Consider the following 13,779-nt stretch of genomic DNA (forward strand, 5'->3'; position numbering starts at 1 on the left):
TTTAATGTGGCATATGATTGTGGTTTTATTAAGAAAAATCATATACTTATGTATAAAAAATTACATTAAACTTATAAAAAAAAAATCTCTAATATATGTAGTAGTCAAATTGAATATTTTTATATCAAAATTGAGTATTCTTAAACGCATAGATAAAATATTTTATTAACTCATAATATTTCTACAATATGTAAAATACAATAATGTCTAAAAAATTATTTTATTAAACAATGTTTTTTCTTTTATAGACAAACTGTTTCTAACTTCTGCATAAATTTAGGTCCCCCGTTTTACGTTTTAGGTTTCTGGAGGTCCCCATATCGATGGCTGCGGCGGTGGAGATGGAGAAGGAAGAGGAATCACCGATGAAAAAGGGAGAGGAAGCGCTTGAACGTCTTAGGTCAGCTGATCCGCCGCTCTATCTTATGCAGTCATCGGAGTTTGCCCGGGACGCTCGAGCCGCCTCCTGCTTTCTCTTCTCATCCCTGGTCCCCTTCTGCACTAAGCTTCCTATAGATCGCTTGCTCGTTGAGGGTTTCGATGCAGAGCAAATATGGTATCAAATCGACCTTCTCTCGCGACCCTTGCTCTCTACTGTCCGCCGGGAGTTCAAACGACTCGAGGAAGAGCACCATTCACGGGCAGGTTTAAGCACTATAGACGCTGACGGAGACGGGGAAGAGATGGTGGTGGAGAAGGACGAAATCTCTGTGGATGACGAAGGCGATGAAGAGGATGGAGATGAAAGCGAGGAAAAAGGGTCGGAAGACGAGGAAGATGGCGAGGATGACGACGAAGATGATGGAGAGGGAGATGAGGAGGAAGAGGAAGAAGCAGGCGAAGCAAAAGGGAACGTGGTTGAAGATAAATTTTTGAAGATGCAGGACTTGGAGAACTATTTGGAGAATGCCGAAGCGAAAGAGTATGGGCACCCTGTGAAGAAAGGAAGCGGACGGAAGGAGAAGGATGATGACACCGAGGAGGAGGAAGATGATATGGATGTAAGGTTATTTTTTTCCATGTTACTAGTTTATGATCATGAATTTGGTTGTTAGTTCTTGCTTTAAGAATACATTTTGTAATTCTGAATATAACATCTCAGTAAACTTATGAATTGTTTGCTATTCTGCAAGTTGCTTTGCCATTTGTACATGATGGTCTCAAAAGATTCTTTCTTTTGATTTAACATATTCATACCTACGAAAGTTCCTATCTTACAGTAATCTAATCACAAGTACAAACTTCTAGTTCAGAATGCATCTGAGGATTCTTAATGCAGTTCACTTTGCCTTCTATGTTGGAGCGTAATATATGAGAGAATCATGTGGTCTACGTTTTGTTAGACAAAATCTTGCTGTGTTTTGGTCAGTTTTTGAATTAATGAATGAGTTTTATCTAGATAATTTCTCATTCTTCATGAGAGCTAGAGTTTTGAAGTACTGAATGCAATTCCCTTTGCATTCTTAACAGGATGCTAGCTGTTGTACCCGAGAGATGCTTGAGAAAATTTTCCTTAGTTCCTTTTTCATAGTTCTTGTTCCTTCCTCAGAAAAAAATGTCAATATGTTTGCAATTATCTTTTCATGTTATTTAATTATTTGAAAAACATTACTTCTGCTCTTTTTGCTTCTTTTTCATTTATATGGGTTAGGCACCAAAAGCATAACCAAAGCTTGTTTTATAGATAAAGTTTTTTTTTTTCTTTCTAAATTTACATGTCAAGAACAGTAAGAATATCTAACTGCTGTATTCCTTTTCATGCTTTATGTTTGTCTGAACTTTCAGCTTGAAGATTTTGATAGTGACGGGGATGAAGATGCAGAACTAGGTGCAAATGCTAGGTTTGTGTACTGGAATGATTTACATTTTTAAATTTATATTTGGAAACAGCTGTGTCAGTTTTCTTCTTTTCTAGACAACGGTTATAAAATCTGAGAGAAACCAAAGATATTCTCTTAAAAATTAGAAAGAGAAGCAAGATGGGACATGGAAAATGAAACTAACTGTCAAGTCATTGTCTTTCATTTGCCCATATTTTAAGTATTTTTGTTGTATGGTTTGTTTGTATGCCATCAGTACTAGCCTTCTCATTTTTTGATGTTGAAGACTATATATGTGATGTGAGGATATTAGGACTGGCAGTTGCTAAAACCAATAATTGAGGAAGTGAACATGCATGTTTGAAAGTTCTAAATCTAACTCCTAGCTAGATTACTTAGATATTTAGATGTTCCCAAGTCCTTAAGCCTGTGTATGTACTAGCACTATTCTAGTTATTTCAAATTCCCATTTAATATTTTTCTTTTCAAAATTGGCATTAATTGTTCTTTTATTACTTTTTCTCATCAATAAAATGCTTTCCAGGTATGAGGATTTTTTTGGGGGCAACAAGAAAAAACAACAAAAAAAGGGTGGTACTGTTGGAAAGAGAAAACGCTCTTCCACTGAACTGGATGCTGTTGATCATTTTGAGAACACTGATGAAGATGTTGAGAAGAATGATAGCGAGGTCACAAATTCTAGACATTGTGCTTAATTTCTCTGATTCAACTATTAGAATGAGTTTGACATTTTGTTAGGCATGTGTGTTTATTTTTGCAATTTCCTTTGATACAACAGCAAAAGTTTCTCTCAACTCATGAAAAGGAGCTTCAAAAGATGCGTTCAAAAATAGAGGAAATGGAGAAAGCAAACTTGGATCCTAAATCCTGGACCATGCAGGGAGAGGTACACCATTTTATTTATATATTTATAGAAAGATCTATATAAAAGAACCAAGAGTTGTTGTTTATTTTGCATTTACAAGAAAGAAAATAATTTTATTTCAGTTGCATTTTGAATTATATTGAAGACTAGACATTGGGTTTAACAATTTACTTCTTGCGATAGGTTACTGCTGCTAAAAGGCCGAAGAATAGTGCTTTGGAAGTGGACCTTGATTTTGAGCACAATGTAAGACCTGCTCCAGTAATCACAGAGGAAGTTACTGCTTCCCTTGAAGATATAATCAAAAAAAGGATCATCGAGGTAGTTTCATTGTGTACAATATTAACAGCATTAGATATTTGTTTTCCACCAATGTGCATAGTCATTCATAAAAAGAGCAGAATGAAACTGTTATCATTTGTCTTTAATGATCAACTAACTCTCTTCACTCTTCAGTCCTTACTAAAATGATTGAGATATTCTAAAGTTAGATTTCAGCTCGATGAAGAATGTTCTTTGTGAGTGTACAATAGTGCAAGCAGAGCAATTAAATGTGCTAGTTGTTGTAAGAGTTTTACTGAAAATGTGTGATAACACATCTAGTTTGTCAGGAGTCAGAGATATGAGGTTTATTTGCTGAAATCACTCATTTTACAATTTAACAACATTTAGGAAGTGCATTTCTCAGTGCTATAACATTATGTTTAGACAAATTTGTGGAATTAATTTCTATATTTTTTTTATTTAAGTAACAGAAGTGTTAAGTAATTATCTTTACAACCTTTTATTCTTGGACTTTTGTTTACAAAAGTATTTATCCTCTGTTGATGTTAATTTTCTTAGCAGATGAACTATCCAATCTGGCTAACCGGTCATTGTGCATACCTAGTCTTAGTGTTCATCTCTGTTTTTTAATTAATATTAAAAGATTCAGTTTAAGTCTAGTCAATCAGTGTCAGTTGCAGGATTGTGGATACTATTTTTGTGCCATCATCAATCTAATTCAAGTTAATGATTGCTTCCAGGGTCATTTTGATGACGTTGAAAGAGCTCCTATCTTGCCATCTAAACCCCCTAAGGAGACCAAAGAGATGGTGATTTTCTTGTTCTGTCTCTAAATTTGGCAACATTATGATATATAAATTGAACACTTCTAAGTGGGAACAATGTCATAATGGACTTTTTAACAGGATGAAAATAAGAGCAAGAAGGGTCTTGCCGAGATATATGAGGTTTGCTGTTTCATTCATGCAAATAATTTTTATTAATTAGTTAATGCGTGATACATAGACTATACTCACTTCACTCTCTATTTTTTTTTTTGTAATTTAGGAAGAATATGCACAGAAGACGGGTTTAGCTCCAGCTCTTCTTTCTACTTCTGATAAACTTAAGACTGAGGTATTTTACTTGTCTACGTATTTACTATTCCTGTATGGTAAATTTTGTCATAAAAATTCAAACTGAACCCTTGCATTTAGTAGCTATTTTTACCAAAATTTTCTACATTTTTTTCAATTTGTAATATCAGCAGCTGGTAGGATAGTTAATCATAGTTTAGTGATTGATGAGAATGAGAATTTGTATGTCTTAGGTGTCAGTTTACAAGTCTTCATCGACTCATTTTCTTTAAGCTCAACTGTTGTATGCTCACCATTGAGCAATTATATAGAAACCTCTCAAGCTCTTTGGGTTTCCCTCCTTTTTCTTTGTTTGCCTGGGAAACTCCCTCTTTCTCAGAAGTCCTGATGGAAGGTTATATTATCGACAGATGTCTTTCTTACTGATGCATATAATGAATTTACTTTATAGCCAAAAAAAACTGACATTGGGATATCTGCAATCTGAATTTGTTAATAATACAGATCCACTAGATCTATTGTATTGATCTGCAATAACATATCTGGTTGCTTGTGTAGCTTCTCAGCTTTTCTCATCCCACACTTTTTTCTTTTATGCCTGCAGGCAACAATGCTATTGAAAAAGATTTCCTTGAAGTTGGATTCGCTGTCTCACTTCCATTTTGCTCCAAAGCCGGTTAGCAATAAAGCTTATCAAGTGTTTAATTCCTTTAGTATTTATTTTTTGATTGACCATAAGTTATGATGTAGGTTATTGAGGATATGTCTATACAAGTCAATGTACCTGCTCTAGCAATGGAAGAGGTAAAAATATCTTTTGAAGGTTTTTTTAGTTTATGGTAAAAAAGTTCCGAGTCACTGAAATACAATGGTTTTGCAGGTTGCTCCATTGGCCGTCTCAGATGCCGCTATGCTTGCTCCTGAGGAGATTTTTCATGGAAAAGGAAATATCAAAGAAGAGGCAGAATTAACAAAAGAAGAGAGGAAAAGGAGACGGGCCAACCAGAAAAGAAGATTTAGAAGATTGAAAGGTATCCTTTATTCGCTTATATTTATGGTTCTGCTTTTCATGCTCGTCTACAATCTGTGCATAATGGTCAAAAAAGGTATTGGCGAACTTGTGACAGACATGATCCACCACTTAGAATTACATAGTTCTTTATGTATATGAAACTTAGCATAAGCAAATGAAACCATCAGAATGTTTTATCACTTAACGAACTCATCACCCAACTTGATTTATCAGTGGGTGGTGGTTTGCCTTCCAAAAAGAACTAGTAATGGAAAAAGGTGAGGTAAGAATTTTCCCTTTGGTTTGTCACAATCCTTTTAAGATTCTATAGCCAAATTTTCATTTATCTCTGTTCTTGGCGAAAATGTTCCTTAGTAGATTGAAGGGATATTGAACTTGTATTTATTTGCATTTTGACAGCTGAAACATCTAAGAAAGCAGCGCAAAAAACCGGTCAAAGTGCAGTGCCCGGTGCTACTAATGGTAACTGATGCTTACACGACTAATCAAACAGCATAGTCCTTTAGCTTCGAGCTCCTTCCTGATATTCCATGGGGAAAAAAATTTGCAGAGAAACCAGATTCATGAACACGAATTGTTAGTGATCTTTGGAGTTTTACTCTTTGAGCCATTCCCTATCCAATGGAGTAAGTATTCAGGATTCGCTAGTCGTTCGAACAAAGAGATTACTGGGCAAATCCTTTTGCACGGAAAGAGGAAGGCACGATATTTTTACTCGAATACAACCCACTTGTTTTCATATGGTGTATGTGACTGTTTTTTGTGGCTTCGACCACCTAAATGTGCTACTGGAACTATTTTTCTCCAATTCTTTCTAATATTTTAATTACCATGTGTTATTTGATGGCCAGCTTATATTTGTGTTGCAAATATTGTTATATGTTTCTTTGCTATGCTTAAGAGATGTGCTTTTTGCACCTCCCCTGAATATACTTCTCTCTTGAGATTGGTGGCTGTGAAGCCAAAGATTGGTGGCTGTAAATATTGGCTTCAGATTTTTTTCTCAGTTTGATTCCTAATTTGTTTCAGTAGATGATAGTTTATCTGTAATCGTGATGTCGTTTTCAATTCACATTGGCTTTCCTTAGTTTTACGTTAAATATTTGATTAAAGTTTCATATTTGTTAGATATATTTCATCTGTAAAATTTCATATTTGTTAGATATATTTCATCTGTTTTTGTTTTTGAATTATTTTATTATGAAAAAGGACATCTGTTAGTTCATCTTAGATCAAATGAAAAAGGTCATCTTGTATATCAGTCGATCTTTAATCAACTGAAGATAAACAAGAATAGATTTATTGGATAAAAATTCGAGTTTTTTTTCGGATAAGATCGTCTAATTAAACACAAACTGAGAAAGAACAGTTGAATTACAAGTTGGCAATTGAAATTGCCAAAATAGCAAAAACATGGTCGTACTCGCGAGCAAAACAGAGCATTGGAGTGGGGAAAAGAATAGCTTTTTGGTGAAGCATCAATCGTAGGGTACGAATCAGACGGTGGGGAAGAAGATTCTGACGACGGCAAGGAGGCAAATGATGACGAGGTTGTGTGAGCACCAAGCGAGCGGCCTCCACTTGACCTCCACGCTCGAACTTTTCATTCACTTCGAGCTTTTTTGTGGCTCCTTGGAGAGGTTGAAGTCTGCACCCTTCATCCGCATCTCTCGCACGCACTGCGTGAGAGCCCGCTTATCCTCGTGCTCCCTCTCCAGCCGTCGCAATATCCGCCAGTAGGTGCGCATGACGACCTGCACCGCGACGGTCACCGCCAGAGAGGTGGTCAGGGAGAGGCTGCAAGGGAGCCACCAGCCGCGACAGGAGGCGCCGACGACGGAGGCAATGAAGAGGAGCGTGAAGGAGAGGCTGTGGAAGGCGAGGAGGAGGTAGGAGAGGTGGAAGACGTCGTGCTTGGCGGCGTCCATGTGAGCCTCGAGGATTGCGGCGTGACGACCGTGGCGGTCCTCCTCTGGAGGGCAGAGCTTGAAGAGGAGGAGATGGCCGGAGCTCTCTGCGATCTAGTTTAAAGGATGATATTACTGTTGAAATTAATAGGTAAAGGAAAGAAATAATATAAAATTTTTTGATAATCTTATTACTAAAATCAATAGATTTATTTATACAAATTGTCAAATATAATAATGAAAAAATTAAATAAGACATCCAATCATAATAATTATAAACATAGTAATATAATATACTTAGAAATATTATTTTTACTATTTAATTCATGTTGATCTTGATTGTGTGTCAAATATAATAAATCTCAATTGATTTAAATCGATTAGAGATTATTTCCATTATTATTATTACCCCTGACAAAACTCAACCGAAGTGCCTGAACGTTGAGTTTGAGTGCTAACTTGGTGAAACGTTGTCTAGATAATGACTTAATAAATATATAAGCAATTTGATCTTCCGTAGAGATATAAGAAATTGAAAGTTGTCGAGTCGTCACACATTCGCGAACAAAATAAAAATCAATCTCTACATATTTGGTACGAGCATGAAAAACAGGATTTGTCGTAAGATAAGTTGCTCCAATATTATCACACCATATTTTAGGCGTAGCAGTTGGGAAAAAATATAATTCTGAAAGAAGATATTGTAACTAAATAATTTTCGATGTTACGTTAGTAATAATTTTATATTCAACTTCGATACTCAAATGAGAGATTGTAAGTTGCTTCTTTAAAAGTCAAGAAACTCGAGACTAATTAATAAAAGAATAACGTTAGGAGAAAGGGTAGTAAAAAGAGAGAAAAATAAGACTTGAGTGAAGATATTTTTTTTCACTTTTTTTTTCTCTGTTTTTGTGTGTTTTTTTTTTTCTAACAGAAACGGAAGAGAAAAAAAATTAAAAAAGGAGAAAAAATAAAATAAAAATAAAACGAACAAATAGTAATTTTACCTTACTATCATTAATATTATCGAAGTTAGACCGTCACCGATTAATATTATCGAAAATATTACCGTCGATAAAAAAAGAAAAAAAGTTATTATTATCGAAGTTGTCGAGGTTATTGTACTGTAAACGATTAATAAATTTTAATTGATTGAAATTAATTAAAGATTTTTTTTTTATTATTATTAATTATAATATTAATTATCATATAAATCATAAAATATAAATAGAGGAGTATAAAAGTCATTTTAAAAGGGAGGTGTGGTGTTAGAGGGATGAGAGAAGTAATTTACTATGCTTAAATAGCGTACTAAAAACTTAATCTTTTTAAAAATATATAATAAATAAAGAAAACCTTTACTTCTAAAATAAATGTAAATTGCTTCTCCCCCTCCTTGACACCGCCCCCCTCCCCTTTTCAGGTTTTGTCCTATATGCAAATGACTTTTATACCCCTAATTCCTTTATTTGTATTTTTTATTGTATTTAATTTTTATTTAGTTTTATTTTTTAACAATTTTATTTATTATTTTTCTCATCAAAATTTTTTATTTTATACTTATATTTTTTTTTTCCAATTTTATTTAATTTAATTTTTAATCAATTTTTTATTTTTTTATTTTATACTTGTATTTTTTTCAATTTTATTTATTTATATTTTCTAATCAATTTTATTTATTATTTTTTTCATCAATTTTTTTATTTTTTTATTTTATACTTATATTTTTTTCAATTTTATTTAATTTCTATTTAATTTTATTTTTTAATCAATTTATTATTATTTTTTATTTTATACTTGTATTTTTTTCAATTTTATTTAATTTTATTTTCAAACAATTTTATTTATTACTTTTTTTATCAATTTTTTTTGTTTTTTTTTATTTTATATAATTCTTAATATACGTCAGAATCTCTCTTTCCCTTTAAATTACTTTCCTAATTTGATATTAAAATTACCCCATCTAATTCTTGATATATGATAGAACCTCTCCTCCCTTTAAATTACCCACCTCTAACATTTGACAACACATGTCAGAGCCTCTCTCTCCTTAAATTACCGACCCTTCAATCCTTGACATCTGACAAAACACCCTCCCTTTTAAATTACCCATCTTCAACTCTTGACATAGATTAGAATATTCTCTCTCTTTAAATTATCCATTCTCCAACCCTTGACACATGTCAAAACATCCCTATTCTTTTAAATTACCCTTTTCCAACTCTTGACACATGTCAGAACCTCTCCTCCTTTTAAATTACTCTCCTTCTATCTCTTGGCACATATCAGAACTTCTTACTCTATTTAAATTACCCAAACTCTAATTCTTGTCAAAACACCTACATCCCTTTAAATTATCTCATTCAACCCTTGACATAAATCAGAACCTTTCTTCCATTTAAATTATCTACCCTTAAATAAAAGATTGCAAATATATAATAAAAATTATTTAAAAAGAATAAAACTGATAAAAAAAAATAAAAAAATAAAATCAATAAAAAAACAAAACTTAAAAAAATAAAAAAAAAACAAAAAAAACACAACGTGAATGAGAGAATAAGCATAAGGGTATAAAGGTAAAAAAATAAATGTGGGACCAGGAGGGGTGAGGATTAGGGGTGGGAAAAGCAGTTCTCAAAATAAATTAGGGAATGATTATCTTGATGAACAGAAAGTCATAATTGTTAATAATTGCTCTCTTTTAATGCTCAGAAGCAAGTTGACAACTTGCACATAAATTAATATTTCCTGACTCGAGAAATAAGGCTGCCAAAACCCTAATGCTCGGTAGATCTCTTGCTCTATAAATGATACCATGCCCGCTCCTCGCCGTCAGTGACCTTCCTCATTATTATTATTTTTTTTTGGGTTTTTGTTTGGGTGCAAGATCTTGAATTCTTCATTCATATTTTCGTGTTTATGTTTTTTTTTTTTTGATATTTTTGTGCAAAATCTTCCAAACGGGCTGCGGCGTCATGCAGTGAGCAGTCCGCCCACCTTTTGCACAGATCTATTGCTGGCTTACTTCCTGACCTTCAACTCACCTTGACGTGTTGAAGGTCGCCGACGGCTTTTTGATGAAAGCCAATGCAAAGCTAGCATATATGTTGCGTTTCCGTTCATCTTTTTCAATTTGACGGCTTGACTTTGGGTGAATTTCGCTCGATTTAATTAACTTTTTTTTTTTTTTTTTTTGCAGATCTATGAACTTTGACTTTACTAAATGTGGTGTGTTGTTAGATTATAATTGATACTAGATTTCATTTGTTTTAGTCTCTCCGCGTTTATGATTCTATTTTGGTCTTCAGCTTTCTTTCTCTCTCTTTTGATTTTGATGGAGAAAATGGAAAAGGGCTAAATGGATTGAATATCAACTATTGGGAGCGATTACAAATGACCCATGGTGTTAAAAAACTTTCGATTAAGCCTAACTGGAGCCATATCTAGAGTAATGAAGTGACACGATTTATTGCTCAAGAAATAAGACTGCACAATGCACACAAAAGGGCTAACAAAAGAAAAAGGATAAAAATAAATAATTGATCTGATTTCGGTGGTGTATGCATATGCTATAACACTGACACGGTTGTAATATTTTGTTGAAATATAAAACGCAGTTTTTTATTTTTTTTAAATGTTTAATAGTTTTTATTATATCTTTTAGAAAAGTAGAAAAAAAAATTTATATAAAAAAAAAACTAGTGGTCACATTTTTATTTTTTATTTTTTTTATGTAAAAGAGTATCTTAATTTTAAAATTATAAAAAAATTGATGTTATTCCCTTCCTATTCTTCATGTTAATCTCCAAAAGTCTTTCTTTCTCGTCATTTTTCAATGCTTCTTCTCACTCCAGAATTAAAAAGGTCTTATATGTTTTCATATTAGGTTCACTATTGAATTTAATATGATCTCATATCAAGTTCATGATAGATTTGATATTTTTTCATTTTAGGCTCACGTTGAGTTTGATATTTTTCATATCAAGCATAGAGTAGGTTTGATATTTTTCATATCAGATCCAGTTTGGGTCTAATATTTTTCCACATCATACATGTGGAATTTGATATGAAAAATAATGTAAGATTTAGGAGGTTGGTGGAAGAGGTAAGAATGGATTAATATCATTTTTAGTATTCTTTTTAATAATTTTAAAATTTAAGTGTTTTTTTATAGTAAATAAGGAAGTGCGATCGTTGTTTTTTTACCAAAACAGTAGAAAAAATAGTATAAAATTTTCATTATTTTTTTGAAAAAAATATTATGTTTTATCAATAAATCGTGTCATATAGAAGGGTTTAGGGGTGGATTAGTATAATGTGTGTATATTGTTAGGATCCTTCGTACGGCTAGAGAGGGGGGTGTGAATAGCCGACCCCAAATCTCTCGCGTTTCTTCCTACAATTCGTTAGCGCAGCGGAAAATACAAAGAAACGTAAAAGAAGAAAACCAAACCTTAACACGAGGATGTAACGAGGTTCGGAGATTAGGGCTCCTACTCCTCGGCGTGTCCGTAAGGTGGACGAGTCCAGTCAATCCGTCGGTGGATGAGTCCCCGGAGAACCGGCTAATACAATATACTCCTTGTGGGTGGAGAAACCTCGCCACAAACGTTTGCAACAGCAAACAAAGAGTACAAGAACAAAGAGTAAGCAAGAAATACAATAAGAATACACAAGCACTCTACCAATCTTGCTTTCTCGTCGACTGGAGTCCGGATGAAGCAGCAGCTTCAAAAACTCTAACAGCAGTAGCTGTTGAAGCTCACGCGAAGCTTTGGACGAGCTCAACAAAACTCAAGCATAGCAGAACTTAGCAACAGGAAGGAGGAAGAAGAGTTCTCGCACGTAAGATGCCTCGATCCTTTTATACCGCGAAGAAGACAATGAGAAAACTAGCCGCGCGTCAGCTAGAACCTGATCGGTCGCACCGATCGTGAGGAAGTGGATCGTCACCGATCGGTGCGGACCGATCAGAGTGCCCGATCGGTCCACGCATCGATCGCTTTCTCCGAACTCCGCTATCGTGCTCGATCGGTCGTGGGGATCGGTCTGATCGGTCCCCGCACCGATCAGATTAGAGAGTTGCCCAACTCTGTGTGGAATCTGATCGGTCCTCGACCGATCCCACTCGCCCCCGATCGGTCCCGGACCGATCAGCTCCATGTCGATCGGTCCCGCACCGATCGAAGCCCATGTAACCATGATCGCTTGTTGGTTATCCGACGGTCACCGCACCGATCGATACTCAATCAGATCATCGATCGGTCGCAGATCGATCGAGCTTGGTTTTTGCCCAAACCAAGTCCCAAGTCTCCCAAGCCAACATCCGGTCAACCTGACTGTTGGTATATCATGCTTAGCATCCAGTCACCCTCGACCTGCTAAGACTCTCCACCAAGTGTCCGGCCAATCCTTCGACCTACTTGGACTTTTCCACACCAGACGTCCGATCATCCCCGATCCATCCGGATTTTCCTCTTCGTGCCAAGTATCCGATCACTCTCTTGACCTACTTGGACTTTCCAACACCGAAGTCGATCATCCCCGATCCATCTGGATTTTCCTTGCCTGTTTCACTCACCAGACTTTCCAACCGCCTAACATCCCGCTTAGACTTTCCCACCGGCTTCACTCACCGGGACTTTCCACACCGCCTAACATCCTGTTAGGACTTTCCCACCGCCTGGCTCCTCACCGGGACTTTCCACACCGCCTAACATCCCGCTTAGGACTTTCCCACGTGCAAGCTCCTGCTTGACTTTTCCAGCAAGTCTCCATACTTGGACTTTTCCCGTGCCAAGCTCCCTGCTTGGACTTTTCCGTTGCCAAGTCTCCATACTTGGACTTTTTCCCGAATCAGGTCAACCAGGTCAACCTTGACCTACGGTTGCACCAATAATCTCCCAAACATCTAATCTTGTCCCATATCAAGAATAGAACTCTCTCACGAGTGTCAAACATCAACATGCAACTCAACTAGGTCAATCTTGACCTAAAGTTGCATCAACAATCTTCCCAAGTCAAACATCAAAATACAACTCGAGTCAAGTCAACTCGAGTCGGGTCAACCAGGTCAACCTTGACCTAAGGTTGCACCAACATATATATATCCTAAAATGGACACATTAATTTAGTTCGTAATCATAATCGAAGTAATAATAAAAAAAGATTGACGGTAAGTTTGGAAACAAACTAAATTAAATTAATTTTATAATATTCAAATTTATTTGATAAAATAATTGAATCGATCCTCATTTGACTTATTTTTTTATTTAAAAAGGGAGTGATGTTTATATAATGTTTCTATTAATTTGAAACGTCATTTTAATTTTTACCCAATATTTTTTAAGAGAATGAGCTTGATTATTTAAAAATTTTAAACTTATTTAATTGATTATTAAGTTTAATAATAAAACTTTCTTATTTATTTTGATTAAAATTTTATTAATGATTGATGAATATTATTCACCAATAATTTAAAATTTTTATTTTTATTTTTATTTAAATTTTTAATAATTCAGATATCTAATTATTTGAGCAGTGTGTAGTTTCACAACGAGTTATCTTCTCATATGAGAAAATTAATTTACAGTGTACCATAGTTAAAAATTGATCTATGAATATCTCATTAACTATGAAAATTTCTTATCGTTGCACGGTAGTCTTGGAATTATAATTCCTATTTATAAATATTAATTGAGTCACATATCCAAATTTATTCAACTAAATAATTTATATGTATTAAATAAATATAAATAAGTTTTTATGAGGT

At 34.6% G+C, this 13,779-nt stretch overlaps 2 protein-coding genes across 2 annotated transcripts; one reads left to right on the top strand and one right to left on the bottom strand.

Annotated features, from left to right (window-relative positions):
* The first annotated feature begins 281 nt into the window (after window positions 1–281).
* On the top strand, window positions 282–6,028 carry LOC121975399 (U3 small nucleolar ribonucleoprotein protein MPP10-like). Its single transcript, XM_042527021.1, has 13 exons — window positions 282–1,001; window positions 1,786–1,841; window positions 2,365–2,509; window positions 2,620–2,727; window positions 2,890–3,027; window positions 3,732–3,800; window positions 3,897–3,938; window positions 4,039–4,107; window positions 4,672–4,743; window positions 4,818–4,871; window positions 4,948–5,098; window positions 5,500–5,562; window positions 5,651–6,028. The coding sequence occupies exons 1-13, from the start codon at window positions 324–326 to the stop codon at window positions 5,665–5,667; spliced, it is 1,662 nt and encodes a 553-aa protein (XP_042382955.1). The 5' UTR covers window positions 282–323; the 3' UTR covers window positions 5,668–6,028.
* A 679-nt stretch (window positions 6,029–6,707) lies between these two features.
* Window positions 6,708–7,028, bottom strand: LOC121978364. Its single transcript, XM_042530719.1, has one exon. It carries the CDS (start codon window positions 7,026–7,028, stop codon window positions 6,708–6,710), a length of 321 nt encoding a protein of 106 aa, XP_042386653.1.
* Between the last annotated feature and the right edge of the window lie 6,751 nt (window positions 7,029–13,779).

Source organism: Zingiber officinale, chromosome 4B (assembly GCF_018446385.1).
Source record: "Zingiber officinale cultivar Zhangliang chromosome 4B, Zo_v1.1, whole genome shotgun sequence".
NCBI lineage: Eukaryota > Viridiplantae > Streptophyta > Magnoliopsida > Zingiberales > Zingiberaceae > Zingiber > Zingiber officinale.